At 42.1% G+C, this 25,036-nt stretch overlaps 8 protein-coding genes across 18 annotated transcripts in view; 3 read left to right on the forward strand and 5 right to left on the reverse strand.

Annotated features, from left to right (window-relative positions):
- LOC6635884 (uncharacterized) overlaps window positions 1–9,615 on the reverse strand; it is a 94,773-nt gene extending 85,158 nt beyond the window's left edge. The window contains exons 1-2 of the mRNA XM_032436305.2: window positions 9,287–9,615; window positions 7,706–8,854 (exon numbers count right to left, since the gene is read on the reverse strand). The gene's annotated coding sequence lies outside the window, so the exon portion shown is untranslated. The remainder of the gene's footprint in view (window positions 1–7,705; window positions 8,855–9,286) is intronic.
- The window catches only part of Dgk (diacyl glycerol kinase 1), a 61,987-nt gene extending 51,283 nt beyond the window's left edge, over window positions 1–10,704 (forward strand). Inside the window, exons 13-21 of one of the 3 annotated variants that reach the window (XM_070209816.1) lie at window positions 196–327; window positions 546–741; window positions 807–893; window positions 961–1,133; window positions 2,073–3,119; window positions 9,613–9,768; window positions 9,836–10,064; window positions 10,128–10,309; window positions 10,564–10,704. In XM_070209816.1, coding sequence (XP_070065917.1) covers window positions 196–327; window positions 546–741; window positions 807–893; window positions 961–1,133; window positions 2,073–3,119; window positions 9,613–9,768; window positions 9,836–10,064; window positions 10,128–10,309; window positions 10,564–10,653 — 2,292 coding nt within the window. In that variant the 3' untranslated portion in view covers window positions 10,654–10,704. Of the gene's footprint in view, window positions 1–195; window positions 328–545; window positions 742–806; window positions 894–960; window positions 1,176–2,072; window positions 3,120–9,612; window positions 9,769–9,835; window positions 10,065–10,127; window positions 10,310–10,563 lie in introns of all 3 variants that reach the window. The other 2 variants (XM_002059323.4, XM_015168811.3) reach the window with 2 other exon arrangements.
- A 2,538-nt stretch (window positions 10,705–13,242) lies between these two features.
- Window positions 13,243–16,114, reverse strand: Atg10 (Autophagy-related 10). 3 transcript variants are annotated; one of them, XM_015168746.3, is made up of 4 exons: window positions 15,976–16,114; window positions 14,105–14,214; window positions 13,909–14,053; window positions 13,243–13,838 (listed from the first exon to the last, which is right to left on the reverse strand). In XM_015168746.3, exons 2-4 carry the CDS (start codon window positions 14,201–14,203, stop codon window positions 13,558–13,560), a joined length of 525 nt encoding a protein of 174 aa, XP_015024232.1. In that variant the 5' UTR covers window positions 14,204–14,214; window positions 15,976–16,114; the 3' UTR covers window positions 13,243–13,557. The 3 variants fall into 3 exon arrangements, with proteins under 3 accessions (XP_015024232.1, XP_015024233.1, XP_032292209.1); XM_015168747.3 differs by lacking the exon at window positions 15,976–16,114 and adding an exon at window positions 15,590–15,731; XM_032436318.2 differs by lacking the exon at window positions 15,976–16,114 and adding an exon at window positions 15,579–15,719.
- On the reverse strand, window positions 14,296–15,905 carry LOC6635921 (tRNA (adenine(37)-N6)-methyltransferase). The gene is made up of 4 exons (XM_002059325.4): window positions 15,812–15,905; window positions 15,590–15,731; window positions 15,050–15,524; window positions 14,296–14,982 (listed from the first exon to the last, which is right to left on the reverse strand). Exons 1-4 carry the CDS (start codon window positions 15,871–15,873, stop codon window positions 14,501–14,503), a joined length of 1,161 nt encoding a protein of 386 aa, XP_002059361.2. The 5' UTR covers window positions 15,874–15,905; the 3' UTR covers window positions 14,296–14,500.
- On the forward strand, window positions 16,078–17,261 carry LOC6635922 (proteasome subunit alpha type-6). Its single transcript, XM_002059326.4, has 4 exons — window positions 16,078–16,219; window positions 16,286–16,385; window positions 16,450–16,626; window positions 16,688–17,261. The coding sequence occupies exons 2-4, from the start codon at window positions 16,310–16,312 to the stop codon at window positions 17,167–17,169; spliced, it is 735 nt and encodes a 244-aa protein (XP_002059362.1). The 5' UTR covers window positions 16,078–16,219; window positions 16,286–16,309; the 3' UTR covers window positions 17,170–17,261.
- Window positions 17,262–17,265: 4 nt separating this feature from the next.
- Window positions 17,266–19,084, reverse strand: LOC6635923 (deoxyribodipyrimidine photo-lyase). Its single transcript, XM_032436306.2, has 2 exons — window positions 18,958–19,084; window positions 17,266–18,901 (listed from the first exon to the last, which is right to left on the reverse strand). The coding sequence occupies exons 1-2, from the start codon at window positions 19,014–19,016 to the stop codon at window positions 17,302–17,304; spliced, it is 1,659 nt and encodes a 552-aa protein (XP_032292197.1). The 5' UTR covers window positions 19,017–19,084; the 3' UTR covers window positions 17,266–17,301.
- Window positions 19,085–19,211: 127 nt separating this feature from the next.
- On the reverse strand, window positions 19,212–21,781 carry Syx6 (Syntaxin 6). Of its 2 annotated transcripts, none has more exons than XM_015168745.3 (4): window positions 21,633–21,781; window positions 20,453–20,610; window positions 19,697–20,362; window positions 19,212–19,620 (listed from the first exon to the last, which is right to left on the reverse strand). In XM_015168745.3, the coding sequence occupies exons 3-4, from the start codon at window positions 20,262–20,264 to the stop codon at window positions 19,544–19,546; spliced, it is 645 nt and encodes a 214-aa protein (XP_015024231.1). In that variant the 5' UTR covers window positions 20,265–20,362; window positions 20,453–20,610; window positions 21,633–21,781; the 3' UTR covers window positions 19,212–19,543. The 2 variants fall into 2 exon arrangements, with proteins under 2 accessions (XP_015024231.1, XP_002059364.1); XM_002059328.4 differs by lacking the exon at window positions 21,633–21,781 and adding an exon at window positions 20,720–21,530.
- Window positions 21,782–21,910: 129 nt separating this feature from the next.
- Window positions 21,911–24,226, forward strand: LOC6635925 (phospholipid scramblase 3). 6 transcript variants are annotated; one of them, XM_002059329.4, is made up of 6 exons: window positions 21,911–22,043; window positions 22,388–22,435; window positions 22,493–22,621; window positions 22,936–23,327; window positions 23,387–23,530; window positions 23,592–23,714. In XM_002059329.4, the coding sequence occupies exons 1-6, from the start codon at window positions 21,959–21,961 to the stop codon at window positions 23,619–23,621; spliced, it is 828 nt and encodes a 275-aa protein (XP_002059365.1). In that variant the 5' UTR covers window positions 21,911–21,958; the 3' UTR covers window positions 23,622–23,714. The 6 variants fall into 6 exon arrangements, with proteins under 6 accessions (XP_002059365.1, XP_070065933.1, XP_070065931.1 ...); XM_070209832.1 differs by having other exon boundaries at window positions 23,387–24,226; XM_070209830.1 differs by having other exon boundaries at window positions 22,388–22,621; window positions 23,387–24,226.
- The last annotated feature ends 810 nt before the right edge of the window (window positions 24,227–25,036 follow it).

Below are 25,036 nucleotides of genomic sequence, written 5' to 3' on the forward strand. Positions count from 1 at the left end.
GTATACGCCCGGCCTGCCCGGCCAGCTCAGGCCGCGAAGTATAAATTGAATTAAAGAGCGCCAAGTTTTTATGAGTCAGATTTTTAGGCTTTAGGTCTTTGGTTAATTTGATAGAAAAGCTCTTAAACTCTGCTCTTTCATATCTCCCTCTCTCTCTCTCTCTCTCTCTTTCTCTCACTGCCTCGCCTTCTGTAGCTGCATAATCGCTGCGCCTCGTCCGTGAAGAAGGAGTGCACACTGGGCGAATATGCGGAACTGATTGTGCCACCGACTGCCATCTGTCCCGCCGTCTTGGATCGCCAGCGTTCAGTTAATCAGGCGCACAAAGTGAGTTGGATATCTGTGTATAAATTGAATTGTGACGCAACTATCCATCCAATTAATTGGCAAAATTCTACTTATCCATTTCCAAATTCAAATACGCACGCCGCTTGCTGTAACTTGTATTTGCTTGTCCCTGCTACCAAACCATGAAAACAAACACACACCCTGCCCATCAAAATTGACCCAATTGCAACAAAAAAACGAAACAAAACCTTCTATAGAAATCACATATGCATCATCATCATCACCAGGCAACGCATTTTCAAATAACGCCGCCGGATGAGCTGAGCTGCCCGCTGCTGGTGTTTGTCAATCCGAAGAGCGGAGGTCGCCAAGGCGATCGTATATTGCGCAAGTTTCAATATATGCTCAATCCCAGGCAGGTGTACGATCTGTCCAAGGGTGGGCCCAAGGAAGGTGCGTTGAGCGTCTTATTTTTGCTCACGATTTCGCATTAAATGCAAATTCTTTATTTTTGGCAGGACTTACGCTCTTTAAGGACCTGCCCAACTTCAAAGTCATCTGCTGCGGCGGCGACGGCACCGTTGGCTGGGTGCTCGAGGCCATGGGTAAGCAATGCCATGCAGCAACAAAATCTAAATGCCAGTAAATTTTATAACCATGCCACATCCACAGATACCATCGAGCTGGCCACACAGCCCGCCATTGGGGTAATACCTTTAGGAACTGGCAACGATTTGGCCCGTTGCCTGCGCTGGGGCGGCGGCTATGAAGGCGAAAATATACCCAAACTAATGGACAAGATTAAACGCGCCTCCACCGTAATGCTGGATCGATGGAGCATCGAGGTAACCAACACGCCATTAACAGTTGAAGAGCTGCGCCCAAAGGTGAGCGATTCGCGTAGAAAATTAAGAACTAATTATAACTGCTGCAAGGTAGTTGTTTTTTGTATGAGACTTTAAGCTAGCTAAAGAAATTTTATGCTTCATACATATACGATTGATTAACTGACAACTAGTAGTGCAAACCCTAAAAAGAAGTCACTGGTTCAACTAACGGCTTGAACAAAGTTCATGCCGATTGAAAAATTTACAAGCAGGGCTTCATACCTGAAAACGTCGCTAACTGAATTCACGCTTTGAACTGATTCCGTGCCCAACTGACAGCTGGTTCAATTAACACTTCGAATCAACTTCCTTGCATGCAACTGACAAATTGACAACCAGGACTGCAAAATCAAAAAAGTGAGTCGCTAGTTCGACTCACGATTCGCCCAGACTCTTCGCCTTAAGAACCATTAATAAACCTAATAAAAGTCGCTGCTTCGAATCACAGTACGAACTGATTCCCTGCCTTTTGCACAACTGATAAACTGGTAACTAGGGCAATAAACCCGAAAAGAAATCCGTGGTTCAATTTAAAACCAGGGCTGAAAATCCCAAAGAAAAGTCGATAGTTCGATTCATGCAATAAACCTTCCAAAACATTCATTTAACAAAACAATTCAAGTGAAAACTAAACAGGGAATCCGTTTGCGAATGGGTTCGCCTCAGATACGTTTGGCAGCCCTATTGTGTAGTTAAAAGGAAAAGTTGCCAAGCAGACCGAGGCACAGCCAGAAAAATGCAATTATCGTGCAAAGTTTTCGTAGCCTGTAGTTTGAACCATCGTGTTTGCGGTTTGGGCCAGCCCAGTCGAGTTGAAACCGAAAACCGATTACGCACAAACCAATTTTAGCTGCAGCCTGACTAACTGTGTGTGCGTGTGTGTTCGACTATTCGCAGGTAACGCTGCACTCAAACATGCAGAAGGTGATTGAATTGTCGCAAAGCGTTGTGGTCGACAAATCGCTGATCGAACGTTTCGAGGAAATCCAGCGGCAAAACCTCATGAGCAGCAGTTGCAGTGCCGACAACATGTCAGCTGGCAAACAGGCGGCGCCAACTGCGGCTGCGTCTGCCACATCGATTATGATGGCCACAACGACAACAACGAGGACAGAATACTCGCAGGATATGACAAGGACTCTGGCAAAGGGACACGAACAAGGGAGTGCAGTTGCAGCTGGAGCTGAAACTGGCGAGCGCACCAGCACAACCACCAAGAGCATTTCAATGTCCACATTCGAAACGCGACGCATGCAGAAAACATTAACTGCCACAATGAGCGGCAGCAGCAGCAGCAGCGGGGCCAGCAACACGAGCAGCTCAAGTGGCAGCATCAACACCACCAACCAGCCAGAGCTGGCTGCCACAACGTGTCACAGCCAGCCGGAGGTGGCCAGCGTGCAACTGCCGCTAACCCGAACAGACGCAACTGAGAAGCAATCGCTCGAGACGCTGCTGCTGCAGCACAAGCAACAGCAGCTAAAGTTGGCAGCGGAAACAGCAGCAGCTGCTGCAGCAGTTGCGGAGGCGGCAACGGAAGCTGTCGCATTTGAGCACAATCAAAGCGATGAGCATAATAGTCAGAGCAATAAGCGGCAGTGCAACAACGTTAAGCAGCAAATTACATTGTCGTTGAATTTGTCCGACAGCAGCAGCAACAGCAACAGCAACAACAACAACAACAACAACGATGAGCAACAGCAACAGGACATGCAACGTCAAGTTCCCAGCACGCCACAAACACCCAACACACCCATTACACCCACAACACCCTCAGCAGCAACAGCAGCAACAGCAGCAACGGCAACAACACCCACAACAACTACAGCAATCGGCGCAATGCACAGCAGCAGCAACATGCCACAAAAGCCCATCAAAGTGCAATCGGACAAGGACTGCACCGTGCCCTATAACATTATCAACAATTATTTCTCCGTTGGCGTGGTGAGTACAATTTAGCCCGACACAAGCCCCGTTCAGGCTTCCTGTTTTGTGCGCTTGTAAATCAGTCAACAATTCTGTTAGAGCCGCATTTAGTGCGGCGGCTAATGTCCTGTCATGAACAGATCTCGTTGCAGTGTCAGAGAACAGCACGACAGCAAATACAACTGGGCATTGCCTGTTTATTGTATACCCTTGCTGAGAAAGTCGTACAGTATGAGTTCTCGAAGTTCTCGAACAAGATGTACAATCTGTCGATAGTGAATAGGTTTATAAGAAAGGACCTTTATCTGAATAAATATATAAAGATATAACTTTTTGGCAAAGGGTATTCAAACTGCGGCTATGCGCTCAAAACTGTACTTCATTGTTTTTCCAGCATTTTCATTGTTGAAGGGCAAATTGTCACTGAACAAGAACTTTGCATTTGACAGAGCGCATTTAGTTTTTTTTTTTCTTTTTGATTCTGCATTCAAGGGATTTTGAATGCTTTATTTGGGATTTCGCTTGTTTAAGCATAACCCAAAGACTTTCACATTATTAAAGCAGCTAAGATCCGCTCAATTATGCTGATTCAACAACTTTATATAATCCGCCGAAAAAATCACAAAGAGAATAAACAGAGAAACTCAGCTCTCAAATAAAGGCAATATAGTCTCCTCAATAATTCATATAGTTATTCATTTACTTAATCATTTATTCAGCATTTCTGAAGTGGCGCACATTTTCGCCCTCTGTGGTGTCGGGGCAAATGCAGCACACAAATGAAAGGTTGGAAAAGCGCAGCTCTTTCTAATGCAAATTTCCGCGCGAATCGCTTGGAGTAAAACTTAAAAGCCGCGCGGTTGAAATGAAACGAAACCCAACTCAAACAATGGCGCTGCAATAAAGCAAGCATAGAACTAGAGAAATTGTGTTAGTCTAACGCATACCCTATAGCTATTTTAGTAGCCCAATTCACCTAACGAAACATACGCCTCTTATGCGCCCTGTTTACAGGGTATAACAAATCGCGCCAGGCAACAAAAATTTCCATATTCTCAACCAGGCGGGTTAGACCCAATTGCAAAAGTGTTTCACAAACACATGCAAAGTGCCCAATTGCGAATGTGGCCAAAGTTGATTGCCAAACACACACACAGAGAGAGAGAGAGAGAGAGCAGAAACACCAAATAGCTGGCGAGTTAAGCACACAATCACAATCAGAGGCTCATTTGCATCATAAATGCATCGATGCATTTGGGACTCGCACAGCACAACAATCATTAGCACACGTACCAAACTCAAAGGACTCTAAATGCGAACACGTTAGCCACGAGCCCAAATATTGGGCTAAAGGTCTAATGCTGGTTAGGGTTGCAGTCCTCACTAAATGAGCTGACCAAGTGACTTAATCAATCAGCCAACTGCAAAGAAAAGCGCTGGTTCGAATCCTAGACTAGTGTATGTATTGTGTATTAGTGTGTCGCCAAAAGTTGATAGTTTCTAGCAATGTCTTATACTACAACTTCTAGGTAAGGTTTCTACATTATTCAGATAACTAACAAGAGAAAACGCTGATTCAAATCCCAGCCCAATGTAGTAGCATAGACAAAGGCCCACATATTTTTAAATAGGTTAGGTGGATAGCTTTTAGGCTTAATACATAGCTATCGCATTTTCTTGGTAAAATTTTTATGGCATTCAGTTAACTGACAAGAAAAAATGCTGGTTCGAATCCCAAACTAGTGCACAGAAGCGCAGCAATGAATAAGCCAACTGCCTTCGTAACCATACTTTATCAATATGTGCTATATTGCAATTTCTAGGTAAAGGTTTTTGTAGCATTTAGTAACAGGCAAGGGAAAATGCTGGTTCAAATCGCAGGCTAGTGTATGGATGTGTTGTATTATCTAATTCAAGAGCCAAGTAGCCAATTTTCTTAAACAAATTAAATTCTAGCTTAAGTTTCTGTGAAAACAACTGAAAAGGGAATATGCTGGTTCAAAAATCAGGCTAATGTTGGGGATACCTATATATATTTTCTAAGCCCATGGCCAAAGCTTCAAGGTTTTCTAACAAAGATTAGTTGAAATCCCAAGCGTAGTATTGTTTTACGCGAAGGAAGGTTCAATTATGAAAGTAAGGTGGATAGTTTACAGCTAAGAAGCAAGAACAGCTCACAACCCGGAGATCTAAATGAGACAGTTCAGATTGATTTGTAATTGTTAAGTATACGTAAAAGTCATAGCATGAGACTAGAAAATAGTTACAGAATAATTCTAAGATTATCTCATTTTTCTACTACTTTGCTGCAATACTGCAGAAATCCATTGTAGTAGAATAATAGTCTATAAACATACAAGGCCCAACGGAGCTCCATTTGGAGCCTAATGACTACAAACGGTAAATTCTAAGGGTCAGTTGTGACCATTAACAGATGCGCCAGCTATGCACTATTTAAATTAATGAGCGACAGTCCGAAGGCACTTGCTCTAATTACAATTGCCGACAACTGTTCCTTAAAGAGGGACAACAGGCAACATATTGCGCCCCAGGGACAATTTGACAGAGGCTGCCCCAAAAATAAAACACGCCCAACACAACACACACACGGCAAGGCAATAAATTCAAATGAGTGCGAGAATCTGTATCAGATGGCGAAAGGATGTAACTCGCCAACTTTTATTTTGGCTAAAGGCTTTTGAATAATTTAACACGAACCGGAGATGAAGATAGTCTGTGCCAGGTTCCGGGACCGAAAGTGGAAATCAAAGGCGCCATTTCTTTTTTTTTTTTTGGGAGGGCGAAATGTGTGCGACTAAGTAGCTGGCAAAGATTTAATGCGGTCATAAAGAAAGGTTAAGTGGCAAATTCGCAGGCAGCCGACCAGGACAGGACAGAACAGGTCCTGTGAAAAACCACGAAAAAAAAAGCCAAGCGAAATGGGAAAACGGGTGGGCGACAAAATACTATAGAAATGGCAACTACTAAAACGGATATGTTGTACAAATCAGCAAGGCGCAATGCGAATCGTGTCCTGCGTCTAATCAAAATGGAAACACGCCCACAAGGGAGCATGCCACTTGGCAGGGTTCACACCGAGCCGAGGTCCTGCGATAGTGTTTACTGATTTTATTTGTGTGTGTGTGTGTGTAGGGGGGGGGCGTGTGTGTATTTTGTAATGCTGCACCATTTGTCAAGTGCGGCTAAAGTTGAAATCCTTTTTGCGCAAACATTTCAGCACACTGCGCACCCCTCCCTTTGCCCACTAACCCCCTCCCTCTCCCAACCCCCCCACAGACGTAACTGAATATCAGCCTAATACACAATTGCAGGCCATGCGATTAAGATTCCCGAAAAAAAAACGTAGAAGAGAAAATCCTTGCCTAAATAAAAATACTACAAAAAGATGCCATCAAATGTTGTGTCTGCTGTTGTGCGTGTGTGTGTGGGTGTGTGTGTGTGGGTGTGTGTGTGTGGGTGTCTGTCGCTGTATGTGGCTTTTAGTTTATTTATGACCTGATGTGCGTATGTTTAAACTGTGGGTGTCTACAGCAAACTGTCGACGATTTTGTTGTTATGTTTATATATCCTTTGAAATAGATTCATGCGAGGGGCATGCATGGCAAGCGAAATTGGAAGAAATTGAGACATTCATAGACTAAGACTCGGCCCAGTTCTTACTAATTGACAGAATATATCGTTGAATATAATTAAAATTCAGTTACTGCTGCTAATCTCTTTTTATTTAATGTAATTTGCCCTAACCCCGTAGAGGAACTCTAATGAGTCCTTCATCTATTCAGGTCCATGTCTACAGGGTATTCTTATGTCTCTTGTTCCCCTTTACAGAACCTGCATGAGTGCATGTCAGATAGGTCTTTCGCCTAATTTCAAACTTTATGGGTTCGATAAGTCCTAAGAAGCGGCTGCTATCGAAATCGGCAAACCTTCTACCTTACTTTTCCCTACAATCTCGGTCTATGGTGTTTTCAGTTCCTGCTTTTCCGAAATCCTGACTAGCTACAAAGGCGGAGTACCTTGAAGTATATAAAACTGTTTATACTTTTTTACACGAAAAATAGTACCCTCAAATATCCTATATAGATATAGTTTAAAATTGCTTAACCCCATAACTCGTGTGTAAATTTTAAATTAATTGTGAAAATCAATTTGGCATCTAAATCTGGCAACATTATTTTCAAATCGGTCCCAAACCATAATATTATATTAAAAGTGTTTCACACTTTTCGGAAAATCCACTACTTCTTGTGGAAAATGGAGGTCAGAGATTTGCTGGTTGAACTTTCAGGTTTAGATACATTTCCCAAGGATCTTTATGAAAAATTATTTAAGTCGCGTTTAAACTTATTTGCAAAAATTTACGTAAAATATAAGTTAAGACGTTGATTTCAAGATAGTACGGGTGGATTGGTATTTAAAACGGGCGGGAAATGGGTGAAAAAGTCATATCAACAATTGGAAGCACAAAATATGCCACGAGTAGGGCCGAAAACTACCCACCAACTATATATAGATTAATAGCTTGAATGGACTCGTAAATACGTGCATTCTTAATTTTAAATAATAATTGGCTTGGCACTTACAGGGTATTCCGCTAGTCGTTTCCTTTACGTTCTATTGTATTGTTATTATTGTGCGTGTCGTTGCCGCTGGGATTTCGCTTGTCGGCTTCATTTTGCACTGCCTCCGCTTGGCCAATCCGTTTGGCACTCACGCGGCATGTCTCCGCCCTGGGCCTAGCATCTCAAGGAGTCTCAAACTTGTCATATGTGCGCATGTATGCCATATGATATGCTGGCTCAAGTGCCAAGCAGTTGGCCCGCTTTTCCAGCTTAAAGCTTGAGTGAACTGTGGGCGGCAGACGGGCGGGTGTGGGCCGCGGGTAATGCGGCATGAAAAAGTATTTCACACTGACGCTTTGGTTTAACGTCAACAATTGACGTTAAGCGCGAACTTGTGCGTTGTTGATGAAAATGCCAACGAGAAGCAACAGCAACAGCAGCATGGGGCAAGTTGAGTGTTTGTGCGGCGGGGTCGTCGAGGCAGTGGGGCGAGCGGGTCAAGGGGCGAAATTGTGTGCGTTGCGCTTTTAGCCCGAATACGGGAAGCTCAAAATTCCAGGCAACAGAAGCCTCCTCTTGTTATATACTCGCATTTTTATGGCATTAAATGTGCCTTTTATGCGTGCCCCGATAAAGCTGTCTCTGTCACTTTCCCTCCTCTCTCTTCGTATCACAGCATTGTGTCCTTAAGGTGCCATTTTATATGACAGGTACTTCTGGCCAACAAATTTCATAGCCCACATACGGCACACGTCCATTGTGAAGTTGTCAAGCCGTTTGTGTCGGGCTAACAGGCCAATAAGTCGTTGTCAGCTAATTATTTAGGGCCTTATGCATTGGCATTAGCAACTGCATTAGCATCAGCATTAGCATTAGCATCAATATCATTATCATTTTAAGGTAGTTGACACTTTGGGTCGTCTTTTAAATTAAAAGCTTTCCTCTGCCCATCTGCACCTCGCTCGCTGCTTGATAATTCAATTTGCGCCTGGGCTGTAATTAATCTTATTTACTTTGTGCGAGCGACAACCACAATTTAGACGAAAATGCCAAAGTGGGTAGCAGACCACATGCATGGTTTCCACTCCTCCGCCTCTCCGCTCCTGCTCCCTTGCTTGCTTCTCCTCCTAGGTTTACCTTTTGGCGTGCTGACGTGCATAATAAATGCGCCTACAAATGTGCAACGTGTCGTATGAGCAACCAAACTGGGACAGCCGCCCCTGTCACCTGCCACCTGCCACCTTCCCACATTGCTTACTAGAGAGGAGCGCGTGCTTAGTTTTGCGGCACGACAAACTTGTGCTTTTTTCGTGAGAGTCCAAGCCTCAACTGATAAGCACGATATATAAAGGCAAGATAAAGCACGAAAGGACATGATGATGCACGAGAGATAACGGATTATATCTGAATATACCAGATCACGTTTTATCGATATCACGAACTAACGATCTATAAATTGACCGAAATCCAATCAAATGGGTTGTTAAATCAAGTGTCTCGACAAAAAGCTTAAGAATCTGTGCGTGCTCGTGCCTTTTTTTTCGGTGCATGTTGCGTGCTCGTGCCTCGATAACTAAGCACGCGCCCATCTCTATTACTTACCTCTTGGCCAACTCCTGACGCCGCCATCAACAGCTCCAGCTATTTCACTTGCTAGCCGAATATGCATAAAAATTAAAATGCTGCCAGGAGCTTCGTGTCCTCCTATCTGTAGATGGGGCGTGATTCACATGGCTGATGACATCACGGTCGAGATAGGGCCAATTTGTCGCTATATACGTATATACATCGCACTCTATACATATTTGCCTCTGCATATCACATGTAGCTCTGTGCACAAAGTCAAGGTTTCGCTACGTGACCAAAAATGCAATTCGTTTAAAAATTTCTGCAAGCACTGATTGAGTTGATTATTTTGCCAACCGCAGGATGCCGCCATTTGTGTCAAGTTTCATTTGGAGCGCGAGAAAAATCCGCATAAATTCAACAGCCGCATGAAGAATAAACTTTGGTATTTCGAATATGCAACGTCCGAGACATTTGCCGCCTCCTGCAAGAACCTGCACGAGAATATCGAGATTGTGGTAAGTGTCCCATTGAATTAGGCAAACAAAATTATGCAAGAAACTTACCAATTTGCTTGCGTTGCAGTGCGATGGCGTTGCCTTGGACCTGGCCAATGGGCCGCACTTACAGGGCGTCGCCCTGCTCAATATACCCTATACACATGGCGGCTCCAACTTGTGGGGCGAGCACTTGTCCCAGAAGCGCATACGCAAGAGTGCGGGACCATTTGGCAAGAGTAAGAAGCTCAAGTCCAGCGATAAGGAGTTTTCAGCGACCAGCTTTAATTCGGTGGATCTATCCGTGGCCATACAGGGTATGTGAGGGTATTCCAAAGACTTGGCTACAGATAGAACAACAGAGTATTTCATCTCGACAGATTTTGGGGATCGTCTGATCGAGGTAATTGGCCTAGAGAATTGCCTGCACATGGGTCAAGTGCGAACGGGTCTGCGTGCTTCCGGTCGCCGATTGGCTCAGTGCAGCGAGGTCATCATCAAGACCAAGAAAACATTTCCCATGCAAATCGACGGCGAGCCCTGGATGCAAATGCCATGCACGGTGAGTAGATACATTCATTTGCATCAAACTTGAATATTGAGTATCCAGCTAAGCTGTGTTTGAACGAGTCACCAGTAACATCAGCAACATGTTCGAGCAAACATGTTGTGGCTAATGCAACTGCAACTCGAACGCCGCTTGAGTCTTGACTCGTTCGAACGACACATTTGTTTGGGTATTTGAAAAGCGTTTGGGTTCACTCGATGGGGGCCTAAAATATTCAATATTGATATATAATTTATATTTTTATATAGATAAAGGTTACGCACAAGAATCAAGTTCCTATGTTGATGGCGCCGCGTTCGGAGAAAGGACGTGGATTTTTCAATATGCTCTGCAGCTGATTCAGGCGCAGCGCATCGAGCGACTTCATTGGCCGGCGACAGGTCTTGGAGTCAGCCGATGAGCTGGAAGATGATTATCGTATTGTAACCAGAAGCACCACCGTCCATAATTTACCTTAGCAAGCATAAGTAGCTAAAAAGTGTTATCCCACAGGCTTATACAACCAGTTCGCTTAGTTTTAAATAGAATCTATAGTAGCCAGTTTTGTCAGTTCAGCTAAATTATAGCTAAATTTGGTTCTTTTAAGTTGTGAGCCAAAAACATTTGAAATTTTTAGCTGATATTAGCTGTTTTTTTTTTTTACTATTTTTGCAGAGCAAACAAATTCAGCTATGTTTTTGTTGCTATTTTTAACACTGGATTGAGCTACTTTTTGTCACTGACAACACTGGCAATTAACAAATATGTTAGTAATTGTGTATAAGACGAGTTCGAGTGAGTTATAGAGCTTTATAAATAATTTTTAATAGTCAAAATATACTACTACGTATGCCGAGTACTATAAAAGTCATAAAAATCATACATTCCAGGTTGTTCAGTTGCTATATATACATGTATATATTTGTATATATGTATACATATGCGCAGCTAGTTTGTATATAGCGTATATATATAGTTATATTTAAGTATAAAAAATCTCAGAGTTATGCATCAGTGTTAACCATGTGAAAGCTTTAGATGTACTATATAGGGTGGTACATGTATTTATTAGACACTGTAAGGACACACACACACATTTAGACACACCCACACACACAACTTGTCCAATAATGCAACTAAAATGAGACCAAACATTGTAGTGCGAATTTTAAAAATAGTGCACAATTCTACACACGAATAAATATATATATATATATATATATATATATATATATATGGATATATATATAAACATTTACATATACATATATTTACAATAAAATCCGTCGACATTTGAATGTAAATGCTGCGTGCTGTGTGTTAACAAATTAGAGTTTTTATTTATGTAAAAGGAGGAAAACGAATTTATTTCTTTTAAAAAAAAAGCACCCACACATATTGAAACATATCATTGGCTACATTTTTTAAATTTTTTGGAATGAGATTTAATTAGTATATTGGGCTAAAGTTTGGTTTAATTTGAACACACAGCACCCGCATTAGGCTAGCAAATATTTATATAACATATGTTATTTATTTATTATATATTGTAAATAGTAAAAATGTAACTTGATATACAAAATATCAATGAAATGGTGCAGCTTTAAATGAATTTTGATAAAGAACAAAACAAAAAATACAATACATAAAATGAGATACAACCAAGTACGAACAAATGCTAAATGTGTATATTTAATATAGTCCTATAATAATACGCAGGCATTTGCCAGACACAGATACTCAGACAAAACAACAAAAATACAGAACGAACTAGAATCGAATCAATATCTGAGCCGAATCTTTAAAACTTTAGTAAGTATACTCAATAGACCCTCATCGGATTATATACATATACAATATAGTTAAACATTAACTGGAAGCTCTGTAGTACGTGCAACATATATAAATATATATGCATGTAAGTTGCAACCTATCTAATATATCACATAGAGTTCTATATAAACTAGTATGTACTATTAAGATAGAATAGAATGAATATTGAATTGATATTAATGAAGCATTCCTTGCAGGCATATTATAAGCATGCTCTAAACGAGCCCTAAACTATTGAATATTTAAATATAAAAAATATTATGCTGATATATACACATAGTACCTATTTGTTTACTAACTATACAAGAGCATGAAAATACTCAGTTGTTGTATTAAGCCTATATATTCAAATTGAAATGTTGATGTCGAAGCTATATTCGGTGTCATCAGGTGTTGGCTTTATGTTAGACTAGTCTAGGGATCAGAATCGAAAATAATTAAAAAGTCAACTAAATAAAAAACTAATTGCGAATTTTCTGACGCTAAATAAACATGTATGTGCATCAATTGTAATGCATACTAAATAATCGTTTTGATTTCAATTACAAGCAAAGCAAATATATATATATATATACATATACAAAATGCATATAAATCCATTTAATTTTTTGCAAATAACATTTTCGATGCGAATCGTAGCGCCCACAAAACTGTGTATTCGTTTCCAAATGGAAACGAATAGCTTTCTTGTGTCTTGGCGTCGGGTTGCAAATGCCACACAGTAGCCAGTTAACATTAATTATAAATGAAATGAATATCTACTACTATTAGGTATAAATAAACGAAACAAACTAAATAAAATTCAAATTAAATACAGTCTAAACAATAAGATACATAACTATGTACTATATAGAACCACAGACTAAAGTGTATTTATTTACATAAAATAAGCTAAACTTAACAAAATAACACTCATCATATAATAAATATGAAAGTATATATGAAATAGAATTAGCCGGAATAGCAAATAAATAAACTTACTAACCAAAAAAGCCAAAAATGAATAAATAAACTTATTAAAAAGCATGCATGTTAGTTGTCTTAAAATTAGTTTAAAATAAGTACTTTTCAAAATTGCCCCCCTTTGATGTATATAAAAATACTTATTGTACTCGTATTGTTTATACTTTTATTGTAGTTTATTCATAAATGTGCCATTATGCAGCTTCAAGTGCTTAAACATTAAATAACTTAGGTATTTCGATTCGGTTGAAAACTTGCCTCCGCTTTTTCTGGCTTATTATAATAAACCCCAAATTGGTTTACAATTGTGCCAAGGCTCTTGAAATACATTTATATATATACATATATATATATATATATCTGATTAGAATAGAGAACTAAGAATCATAACCATCTATGTAAGCCACGCCTGTAATCAGTGTTTAAAACAAGCCAATAATAAATACAATCTATCTGTATAGATGTTATTAATCAATGCTTCTTTCGTTTTCTTCAATATATAAGCCGTAGGCATTAGCCAAACTTAACTTAACATACGGACCGTATATACTTATAAAGGTTAGTACAAGATTTCTACTCTGTTTGCCGAATTGGGCTAAAATCTCGCAGGTTCGGCAAGGATGCAGTGCCATGAATGGGCGAAACAGCACCGGATGCTCCATTTGCGTTAGCATTTCGTATAGATCGGTACGCGATGCGTCTGGCATAAATACACTCCAAGTGGCCTCTAAATCCAAGAGGCGACCGTCTACGAAATAACTTATAATAATTGCTTAAAACTGACGTAAAAGCCAAATGGCATATGAGCTATAAGTTACCTGATCTATGTGCTTGAAAGTAGAGCATTGGCACCTGATAGGAAACGCTGTATACGATGTGATATTCCACATTAATCAGCTCATCGTTCGCTTTGCATTTGATCTTTTGCGTGTATTTCAGAAAACTGTTGGGCTCTTCGTCATCCTAGAAGAAGAAAAATTAGTTAAGTGGAATTTGAGATTGAGCAGCACTCACTTTTTTATACAATTGCCAGCTATCGTTTAATTGCTGTGAGATGTCCAGAAATTGTTTGGCCTGGCTTAGAAACTCTGGCCAAGTGAGTGTAGCGTTCATGTTGTGTTGTGCTAGTAAAGAAAAAGAAAGAAAATATGAGTTAGGAATAGCACAATATACAATATACTTAGACTAGCTGAATATAAACACAGTTGTTATCTTTACATAATAAGCACATACATATATATATATTATAATAAGTAATCGACAAATCGAAACTGTTCACATTTTAAAGCTCCTCAACGTGGAACACTTAAGGTTAAACACATAATTAACTTCACTACAAAGCAGTTAAGCGCAACCAACAGAATGCAGTTTTTAAAACCTATGATAAGATGAGGAGAGGCATTCTCTCCATTAAGAATTGCGTGGCTCCGCCTCCAATGCGGCCACCTGAATATTCTCATTGCGTCGTACTTGGACAACAGTCACTGTGCCAGCTTTGTCGTCAAACTTGCAAGTGACCGTGACCTCGCTTAGCTGGAAGGTGAATATTTGTGAGCCGTATTTTGTGCGCAAATATACAGAGCGTGGATCCGCCTCCAATATGTCCACAATGCATTGCTTATGCACCTGCAGCTCCAACAGCTGAGCCTCGGCATGCTCGTTAAAGCAAACGGTCAGCCGGTGACCGGCCACCACCCAATTGGGCACACGCACTGCGCTGGGCAACGGTGGTGCTGACGGCGTTGGCTGTATGCCTAATCCATCCGCGTGTATAGTGCTGGCGGTATAGCCAGCGGCGCCATATAATTCGAGATCCGATTCTTCGCCGTCCGGCTCCTGTCGCGAATCATAAAAGTCGGCGCTATTTTCATTCGGCATAGCAGAAGTACGACCTTTTAGGATGGACACAAATGGAATCAATGCAAAGAGAATCCGTGTAAAAGCCATCCAAACACGCACCTGGGTCGACGCTTAGAGCTGGCGCATCATAATATGGTATATACGGTTTGATATCCAGTACAGGCGTGCCATCTACCATATCAGTGCCAAAGAAGCTTATGGTGGCGCCGTCAATCTTCTCAATTTCCACCAGCGATAGCCCAATGGGACAGGGCCGATGCGGGGAACGTGTAGAGAACACTCCGATTCGCTCCCCACCCAAACGTGGAGGGGCAACTTTTGCCTTCGGATGTGCGTTGTTGCGATGGAAGTGATAGATGAGCCACATGTGCGAGAAGTCGGTTAGGCCTTCCAGGGAGTGTTCCGGATTGGTAAAGACGCCATCGTTGAGCTGTATGAGGCTACGAAGTCGACTGCCCACGCTCGATTGGCGGGGCACGGCGCGCTTCTCTGGAAACGCGCTGCGTATGATGCCGATGGGCTTAAAATTGGTCACATCCTCACGACCGTTCACATTGATATCATTGCTGTCGTTCTGGATGGTTTCACTTACGGTTAATATTGTTTGCTTAGATCCCCACCCACTCACCTGGCACGCACCTGCAAAATGAGCGATTCCGGTTTGTCCTTGCCCTTGGCATTTATGTTGCTGGCGCAGCCTTCGCAGCGAAAATCCTGCAGCAGCCGGTTTATTGTTTCAATGTCCTTGCGCTGCACATGCTGCAAGTTGCGCACTTGCTGTCTGCACATGGAATCGAATTCAAGGTACATAAAAATAACTTTGAACTTGAACTTCAGCAATATGCAAAGATTTCATTGTACCTCAAATTATTAATCTCGTTCCGCGCAATAGTTAATTGATTTTTCAGATCATCCTCGTGCATGTTCGTAATGCGAAAACACCGAACCGAATATGCTTACACTTAATTTAACATTAAAACATGTGCTTAATATTAATTGTTTCATTTCTATTCGCACATATTTACCTGTTCCTTTTTAAGCTGCCATTCGCTTTACCGCAAATTTATAGCCAGTCAACTCTGCATGCCTATCGATTTATTTGGTTGCCATTCACACAAAACCAGAAACGATAACACATCAAGTATTGTGCGATAAATCGATATGTTTGATCCAGCCCTAGCCAACAATGACTTTATAAATTTCATCTGCGAGCAAAGCTGAAAACCAAGCACACTTCAAGTTGTAGGTTTGAAATTAAATAGAAAAAAGGTGAGTACGGCTACGAAAGTTAATTGAATAGTTTATCAAAAGCCTCTTTTTTGCACTTGTGCACAGTCAAATTATAAAAAATACAAGAAAATGTCTCGCGGAAGTTCAGCCGGTTTCGATAGACACATTACAATCTTTTCGCCCGAGGGACGCCTCTACCAAGTGGGTAAGTTATGCGGAAAATAGTGCATTAATTTAATATCCCCATTAAATAATACCCCATTATTTAGAGTATGCATTCAAGGCCATCGATCAGGAGAACATCACCACCGTGGCTTTGAAGAGCGGCGACTGTGCCGTTGTGGCCACCCAGAAGAAGGTGACCGAGAAGAATATTGTGCCCGAGACTGTGACACATTTATTTGGCATCACCAAGCAAATTGGTTGCGTTATGACCGGACGCATTGGTAAGGCCAACATTTGAATGCATTATCAGTGTGGAAAATGTTCAATAATTACCTTTTGCAGCGGACTCACGATCGCAGGTGCAAAAGGCACGCTATGAAGCAGCCAATTTCCGTTACAAATACGGCTACGAGATGCCCGTGGATGTGCTCTGCCGTCGCATCGCCGACATCAATCAGGTGTACACGCAAAATGCCGAGATGCGTCCGCTGGGCTGCAGCATGGTGCTGATCTCCTATGACGACGAACTGGGTCCGTGTGTCTACAAAACCGATCCGGCCGGCTACTATTGCGGTTTCCGTGCCTGTTCGGTGGGTGCCAAAATGATTGACGCCAACAGCTTTCTGGAAAAGAAATACAAGAATAATTTATCCGAGGAGAAGACCATTCAATTGGCAATCACTTGTCTCTCCACCGTGTTGGCAGTTGACTTTAGGCAGAACGGCATCGAAATCGGTGTTGTCAGCAAGTCGAATCCCCAGTTCCGCATACTCGACGAGAAGGAGATCGAGGATCATCTAAACAAAATTGCTGAAAAGGATTGAACGCGCAGCGTTTGACCCTCTAGATCTTATATCGAACTATTTTATACATTAAATGGAATGTGGAAAACATAAGAAAACAAAAACAACCAAAAGGCATTTTCTCATTTACCAACTGACGCATTGTAATTAGCTTTAATTCTCCTTCTTCTGGTGCACCTTTCCGCCATAGCGCATCACAAAGGCGTTAATATCAAACTTGCGCTTACAGCCCTGATAGTTCATGTAGCGTATCTTGCCAAAGATGTCGCGCTCCTTCCAGCCTTGGTCGTGAACACCGCCTATGGACCACATGCAGCCCACATAGCCATTGGGATCGCGTCCGTCCAGGCTGTACTTGTCGTTCAGCAGTATGCTGTATTCCAATGCCAGCTCTGGCGTTTCCGTCCACTCCAATATCTTTTTGGCCCAGTACATGCGCAGAAATCCATGCATTTTGCCCTCCTTCACCAGCTGCAGCTGTGCCGAGTTCCACAGGTCGTCGTAGGTGCGCGCTTGCTCCAATTCCTCGAGCGTATAGCACGGACTGCGCTTATCCTTGCGATGCGCCTGCAGCGTTTGATATGCCCAGTCGTGCAGACCCTTCAGGCTATCGTAGTGCTCGTTGTAGTAGCAAAAGTTGTCGGCCAGCTCGCGACGGACAATCGCCTCCTCGCAGAAGGCATCCGCCGATGCCTTGTGCATGGCACTGTAACGCTGCACCTCCAGAATGCAGCGCTGTGCCGATATCTGACCGAAGTGCAGCCAGGGCGAGAGTCCGGACAGTGCATCCGCCGTGGGATCATTGCGCTTCTCATTGAAATGTCGCAAACGGCGCGTACAAAACTCGTACAGCTGGCGGCAGCCAGCCGTATAGCCGGGCTTGGCCCAGTCCACCGCATCCACGGTCTTGTCGCAGGACAACAGCGCGTAGGCAGCTGTCCAATCAGTAGATTCTTTAGCCTGCCCCTTGCCATGCGGATGCCTGATGACGGGCGGAAACTCACTAAGAAATTCGCCCAATTTCGAGTTGATTTTGTTGCGTATGGTGCGCGCTGCATACTCCTGCTTCTCGGAGGTCACCCACAGCGGCACAATGTTGTGTGCATCCACTTGGGTGAGCGGCACATGGCCCGGCAAGGCCTTGACCACATCCGCGACCCATTGACGCGGCAGCCGCAAGGGCGCAAAGTCGCAGATCACGGCGCCAATGTCCTCGGCAGTCACGAATTCCGGCAAACGCTCCGCAGCCGGACCCAGCAGCAGCTGGAAGGAGATGTTCAGCTCATGACACTGCTGCTCCACTTCCTGCAGGCCGCCCAGCATAAACTTGTAGTGTCGCAAGGTGGCATTTAGAAACTTGGGCACCAGACAGAAGACCACCGTCAGCGGCAGCTCCAGCTTCAGCGCCAGACGCTGAGCAAACAGCAGCGCCCAATTGTCCTGCACGCGCGCATCGCGTGACATCCAATAGAGGACGCCGCCCTTGGACTGCTCCTTCACATCGCTAACTGTACTTAGGACGCGCACACGTTTCTTTTTAAAGGCGAAATCGTGTACATCTCTGGCGGCCGCAATGCGTTGCGCTTGCATGTGGCTGAGAAATTGCTCAAAGTTGTTGTAGCTTGGCTTGGTCTTTTTTTCCGTGGCTATTGTAACTGTTGTTTCCTCATCGCTGCCGCTGCTTTCGTTCTTTTTGGGCTTCTTCTTGGCGCCGCCTGCTGCGCTGCTGTTTTTGTTGCGCTTCATGTGTAGTCTAAATACAAAATACTAATTAAAATAAATGCAATTATTTATTATTTAGACACTTGCGTTTGAGCGAGAGCACGAAAGCCGCCAAGCGAAACAAATTTATATTTCACAATTTGCATTACGCCTTGTGTTTTCAGTATATTTGCTGCTTCGTGTATCTGGTCACACTTTTTGCCCCATAAGCCAAATTGCCGTTAACCGCACTAACAGAGTGTAACAGCAGCTTAACATTGCCAATACAACAGTTATAAATAACAAATATAACTGTCTTTGAATGATTTATATATATTTACTCAACTGCATACAGGTATTCATTTGTTTAAATAACTCTCTTGATATACAGATATATTCTTTCCCATACATATAAATTGTACCATTTAGCAAGTGTTACATCTAGCCTATGCCGGAAATTACGCATGATTCGGTTTGTCTTTGGAAATACGTTTACATTAGACTCGATTTGATGATGATTTTAGTTAATAAATGTTTAAACGTGTATATACAGCTAAGAAAATTGTTTGTTGTCTGGCTAATAAAATATATATAAAATATGGAATTTCACTTAAAATTTGAAATTTATACTTATTTCAAAGATAAACCTAATCAATTTACACTACACACAATCAAACGAAGCGCAACAAATAAATTACAAAATAATAAACAAAACTATCACAAACAATAACAGTACACAAAGTATAAGAATGGCGGCCCATTGACGCTTATCTGCAATAGAATTAAAAAAAAAAAACACACACACAGATAAGTATGAATTTTAGTTAGTTTAGATAGGTAATATTACCGTTATTCATGTGTAAAACTTTGGCAACTTTTTTCATTGTTGTGTCCAGCTTGGATTCGGTTGTGTCGAACTCATTCCCGAAATCATCCAACATGACCGCCTGCTCGTCCAATTCGACGCCAATCTGACGCGAAACAGTCTTAAGAGTGCCAATGGAATCACTTATCATATCCAGCTGCTCGTCCTGACCCTGTATCATGCGCTGCTGTATGGACACCGTCTCGCCCACATACCGATGCCCCGGACTGTCCAGACTGCCGCCATAATGGCTGGGACTATCGATGTCCAGAGCGTTCTCCAGCTTGGAGTATTTGGTGCCACTGTGCCGGGTCGCGGCTGCCGCTGCTGCTGCGGCAGACATGGTGCCAGCTATGGTATTGGCCACCGACTGCGGATTGGGGCAATCAACCAGATAGGCGCGATCGTTGTGCGATGTATGATATTCGTTGGCCTGGCTGTGATTCTGGCTGTGATTGAGACTGTGATTCCGTGTTTCGTTCTCGAGCAATGGCTGATGTGCGGTTATGTCTCTGTCCCTGTTCCGGTTCAGGCTCATCTTATCCTTCATCTGCTTGACCTCATCGCGTGTGTTGTCTATGAAATGTCGCCGGCTGGATAGTTCACGATTATCAATGCGAAACTTTGTGGGATTCTTTTCAACAATGCGTGCTATAAAGAATTGGAAAAAGTTAAGGATTGGCTGGCAATGGCAACAAATGTGTGTATCGAATTGTGTTTAGTTTTGCAAAAGGATATTGATGGCGTCCTCCAGATCCTCTAAGTCCCATTCAATGCTGCGCAGCGAATTACGCAGCTCCGTTGTGGTCCATTCAACCTCGGCGCCTCCGTTCTCGCCCAGCTCACGCCAACGCAAATAGAGTCCGCGTGTTTTGTTCAGCGCTTTGAAAACCTCGCTATAAAGACAAAAAGAGGGAGCAGGGAGCAGGGAGCAGGGGGTGGTTGGGTGGGTGTACAGGGTTGCATCAGAATATGTTGGCGCTGCAAGTGCAATAAAATGCATACTCCTTGACAACAAAAAACGGATCCTCCAGAGACATGACCCCACGCTCTGTCACGTATTTACTTTCGTTCAAATGGAATTATTTTTACTGTCTTCCGTAACGGTACTTGACTTCTTTTATACTCATAGGTTTGTTTTTTTTTTCTGTGCCCCACTCACACAGCGAGCCACAACCCCCGCGAATTTGTTTTTGGGTGGGGGGAAGGGTAAATAATGCAAGTTAGCAAAATATATGAGAGTTTGCGAATGCTGCTTCGTTTTTCTTTTTCTGCTTTTGTTGGTTTTCCAGACGTAAATATAAAGGATTGTGTGCTGGCACGAAATTCAGTAACAACTTTGAACTAATCTACAGCTACTTTTATTGGAAGTTTATTTTTCAAAAGCACGTTTATTGATTATTGCACATTGCCGTCTTATCTTGTTGTCAGCGGAGGGGGCGGGTGTATGCGACAGACCGCGTACGCGGCCAGGCTATTGCGATAGCCAGAAGTAAACTGACGTGACGCTGCCTCCGGAGCGTAAAAGGAGTCTAAAGGTGAAGGCATTTGTTTATGCCGCTCCAGCGTCTGCGCAGTGCTCAATCGCCCTCGGGCACGCAATTGCGATAACAGCCCCCACGCAGCAACAACAACTAAGGAAGCCGCAATCTTGCATATTGTTTATTAACTATTTGAGCTTTTCAAGCATAACAAATACCAATTATTCTGCTTCTTTGCTAGTTCAAATGAACTTAGATTTAACTGTAAGTTAAGTTTGCGCACTCTCTTGATGACGTTCGCGCTCTCTTTGTTTTTTGCTCTCTGCCAGTCAGGCTTGAAGAGCAGCAGCAGCAGCCCGTTTGTTGTTTGTGTTTGATTCATTTAACAACTGCTGCTTTAATTTCAACTTTTCACTTTAAGCGCCATATAAACTCACCTACTGCACGTTGCCACCTCATCAATTACGGTTTTAATGCACAAACAGTACGAGTTAAAAGCAAAGTTTGTCTTTTTATCCAAAAATTAACACCTTTTAGTTACAGCTGTGCTCGGATATTGTTGTGGCCACTCGTCTCTTTAATGCGTAATGTTAACGCAAAAATGAGCAACGCAGCCCAACTTGACGAGATGCAGATTCGTTCCTTTTGTTTGGGTATTTTAATGCGATTAAAATTTGGTCACACAGTTGTCCGTTGATCTGTTTTGTATTGCAAGCGTTTGAAAAAAAACTGCGTACCTGTTTTAACAAAAAAATTAACTAAAATGCTGCAAAATGATGCGGTGCGCACCTTACAATATGACAGTGAAATACGCGTGGCTCAAACTACCAATGAAGCCGAACCTCGAGGTAAACTCTAGCCCAATATATTGAAATTCCGACAAAAAACTCACATGAATCATGACAAACGGTTAATGTTTTTTTTAGTAACTGATAATTATTCCAGTGGTATAGGTGTTGCTGTAAACGACACAACTGGATTAATTGCCAGAGGGTGGTGTGGCGAGGTGTGTGTCATACGTCCATATCCATATCTTATCAGCAGCTGTTCTGCTGTTTTGGTTTTATGGCCGTCGTTTGTCGATTCGCCCTATCAAGTGCCTTTGTTAGCCATCCAATTGACCAAGTGATCGATTTTAAGAAAACATTGTACCGAAAACAGATTAGAAATTTTGCTTTTGTTCTGCTTGCAGTTTATGACGCCCAAATCAGCATAACTGCCCAGCCGCGACCAACATCAGGTAAGTTGCTCCAGATTATATTAAGACACCAATTGATAAGCGTTAATTCGTTCACAGAAGCTCCGCGCATTCCATTGCCCATTTCTACGGTCGCCGGCAGTCGCACCTTTATACCCCTGGCCGGCTATGATTGCCTTGCGGACTTGCCCTCTGTGCATATTGAGCAGACTTTCGAGCTGAATGATTGTGCGTACGAGATCCGGAGGTTTGGTCTAGAGCCCAGCATCGTGTCAACTGAAACGCGTCACGTATACTCGAGCTAATATTTCGGTCGAGCGAGTCAAGCCTCAAAACGTTTCGACTCGAGCTGTTCGAGTTGCAGTTGCATTCAAACACGTTGCTCGAACTTGTTGCTCAGCTCGCTATCCGTAAGCTCGAGTCTGTCTCTTTTCGGCTGAGTCAATTGAGTGTTCATCTTTGATTCTAGCCGATGACCCGACGCTGGACTCTGGCTTAAACTCATATACATTATTCATAAGCGTTAATTTAAAAATTTGCAGCACTCACGGCTGTTTCCTCGGAGAATCGTTATGTGGTTCGCTCGCCGCTGGGTGATGCCATCTTTGCCGCCTCCGAGAGCTCCACAGGCAGGAATCGCATGATTTGGGGCGCTGCTCGGCCATTTCAGATGCATCTGCTAGACAAAACGCATCAGGAAGCGCTGGTATTCCGCAAGAAGCTGGCAGTCGGGGCAATATGTTGCCAGCCCAAGAATCTGGAGATATGGATACCGCCGGGCAATGTGCTGGGTCGCGTGGTGCAATCGCCAACCTTCACACAGCCGGAGTTTTACATTGAGGACGGCAACACGCATCAGCCGGTCTTCTGTGTGGAAGGACCCGCCAATTCCGGCTTCTGCTGCTACTGCCTGCCCAAAGAGTGCTACTTTAAGGTGAGCTCGAACTACGCATTTATTTCGAGCTGCTAATCTTATAAATATGCCCACAACAGATTCACTCCGGCGGCGACCTACGCGCCTCCATAGACCACAAATGGTTGGCCAGCAAATCGCAGTACACGACAAACATTTACTTCAGCGATGCCCGGCTGACGGCCAAGGAGCGTGCCCTGATTCTGGGCTCCGCATTTCTGCTGGTGAGCTGCATCCAAGCTAATCACATAAACTCGAAAACTAAACTATGCCCCAATCTTTCAGGAATATATGTACTTTCAGAAGCGCTTTTAGGACTGGGCGTACAAATTAAAGAACAACTACGAAATTTAATTTTCACATTGATCTTTTTTTTTGTTTTTATTATTTTTTGTGTCATTTTCTTTTTTTGTGGTTTGTTTGTAAAGTTTTCATGCTCAGTTTTTTTTTTGTTTGTTTGTTGATATATTTTACAATAATGTAATAAATCACTTCATTTTTGTGTTTGTTAAACATACATATACATTCACACATATATATATATATATATACCATATAATATATATAAATATATATACTTTGCTATACTTGTAGCCATTTTGTACAATAATTTTCATTAATTTCTATAAACTTTATGTGCATGTGTGTGTGTTGGTGTGTTGGTGTGTGTGTTTAGCTAGCCTACAAAACTTAATGTTTATATGACAACATAATCTTTATCTATAGTTAGTTTTCTTTTTTTGTAATTTTATTTGATTTTCAATTTGCTTTCGCTAATTAAATATACATATACACACACACATATATATATATATATATATAATTAATTAATTAAAACAAACAATTGAAAAGAGTCTCGTGGTCTCGTTTTTTTTTTCTTTTTTTCTTTGTTGTTAATCTAAAAAAATTAAAACATAAACCTAATAATAGGGTGTACGCAAATCCAATGCAGAGAACAAACTTCAAAATTAGGAAGAACTACGTGATTTAATGGGAAAACGGGTTCGGCTTGGGTTCGGTCGGAGGGGAGGAGGAGTTTGGTCTGGTGGGCGTGGGCTAAGCCTTATAAATTATTAACTAATATTTACACACAAAAAAAAAATCATCTTTTTTTTTTTGTTGTTGTTTATAGATACGACTCACAGCACTTCAGGAGTTTTGTATTTGTTTTTGTTTGTTTCTGTTTTAAGCATTTCGAAAAAGAAATTATAGATCTTCATATATACGCATATATATATATATATATATATACATATATATACGTATATGTATTTGTTTTGTGTGTGTGCTTGTGTATATATATATATATATATATATATATTAACTAGGACTATATATACTAGAATATAAGTATATATAGATATATGTATAGACGAGTTTGAACAACTTTTCGTAGCTGAGAGTTGACAATAAACTAAACTAAATACTTAAGTTGCAAGCAACTGTTGCTTTATACGATTTATAGTATATGTATATTGTACATATGCTTGACTTGCCCACACACACACACACACACACACACACACACACACACCTGCACACCTGTTGTGAGTAGTTATAGCCCATAGATAAGTGTTTGCCAGTTATCAACATTATTTTGATTGACAGCTTTTCAAGCAGCTCGTTGGCTTTGCCACCTGCTACACCTGGGGTTAAGGTCAGTTGCTGCAAGTGTAGCCAGTCGAGTGTGTGTGCGTGCGTGTGTGTGTGTAGAGTTTACTTTGTTGTGT

The sequence above is a fragment of the Drosophila virilis genome, chromosome 5 (assembly GCF_030788295.1).
Source record: "Drosophila virilis strain 15010-1051.87 chromosome 5, Dvir_AGI_RSII-ME, whole genome shotgun sequence".
Classification (NCBI taxonomy): domain Eukaryota; kingdom Metazoa; phylum Arthropoda; class Insecta; order Diptera; family Drosophilidae; genus Drosophila; species Drosophila virilis.

Coding starts and splice junctions, on each gene's coding strand:
- Atg10 (XM_032436318.2), bottom strand. CDS start 15,630: ATGCCAAGGGCAAGGACAAACCGGAATCGCTCATTTTGCAGGTGCGTG. Junction 14,215..15,578: donor ATTTTGCAGGTGCGTGCCAG/GTGAGTGGGTGG, acceptor TTTCTTTACTAG/CACAACACAACATGAACGCT. Junction 13,839..13,908: donor CTTTCAAGCACATAGATCAG/GTAACTTATAGC, acceptor GTTATTTCGTAG/ACGGTCGCCTCTTGGATTTA.
- LOC6635921 (XM_002059325.4), bottom strand. CDS start 15,873: ATGCACGAGGATGATCTGAAAAATCAATTAACTATTGCGCGGAACGAG. Junction 15,732..15,811: donor AACGAGATTAATAATTTGAG/GTACAATGAAAT, acceptor TTCCATGTGCAG/ACAGCAAGTGCGCAACTTGC. Junction 15,525..15,589: donor CGGAATCGCTCATTTTGCAG/GTGCGTGCCAGG, acceptor GAAACCATCCAG/AACGACAGCAATGATATCAA.
- LOC6635922 (XM_002059326.4), top strand. CDS start 16,310: ATGTCTCGCGGAAGTTCAGCCGGTTTCGATAGACACATTACAATCTTT. Junction 16,386..16,449: donor GGGACGCCTCTACCAAGTGG/GTAAGTTATGCG, acceptor CCCATTATTTAG/AGTATGCATTCAAGGCCATC. Junction 16,627..16,687: donor CGTTATGACCGGACGCATTG/GTAAGGCCAACA, acceptor TACCTTTTGCAG/CGGACTCACGATCGCAGGTG.
- LOC6635923 (XM_032436306.2), bottom strand. CDS start 19,016: ATGCAAATTGTGAAATATAAATTTGTTTCGCTTGGCGGCTTTCGTGCT. Junction 18,902..18,957: donor TTTCGTGCTCTCGCTCAAAC/GCAAGTGTCTAA, acceptor TTTTGTATTTAG/ACTACACATGAAGCGCAACA.
- Syx6 (XM_002059328.4), bottom strand. CDS start 20,754: ATGTCTCTGGAGGATCCGTTTTTTGTTGTCAAGGA. Junction 20,611..20,719: donor CCGTTTTTTGTTGTCAAGGA/GTATGCATTTTA, acceptor TTGTCTTTATAG/CGAGGTTTTCAAAGCGCTGA. Junction 19,621..19,696: donor AGTTTTACACATGAATAACG/GTAATATTACCT, acceptor ATTCTATTGCAG/ATAAGCGTCAATGGGCCGCC.
- LOC6635925 (XM_070209829.1), top strand. CDS start 22,261: ATGGCCGTCGTTTGTCGATTCGCCCTATCAAGTGCCTTTGTTAGCCAT. Junction 22,622..22,935: donor GACTTTCGAGCTGAATGATT/GTGCGTACGAGA, acceptor AAAAATTTGCAG/CACTCACGGCTGTTTCCTCG. Junction 23,328..23,386: donor CCAAAGAGTGCTACTTTAAG/GTGAGCTCGAAC, acceptor TGCCCACAACAG/ATTCACTCCGGCGGCGACCT.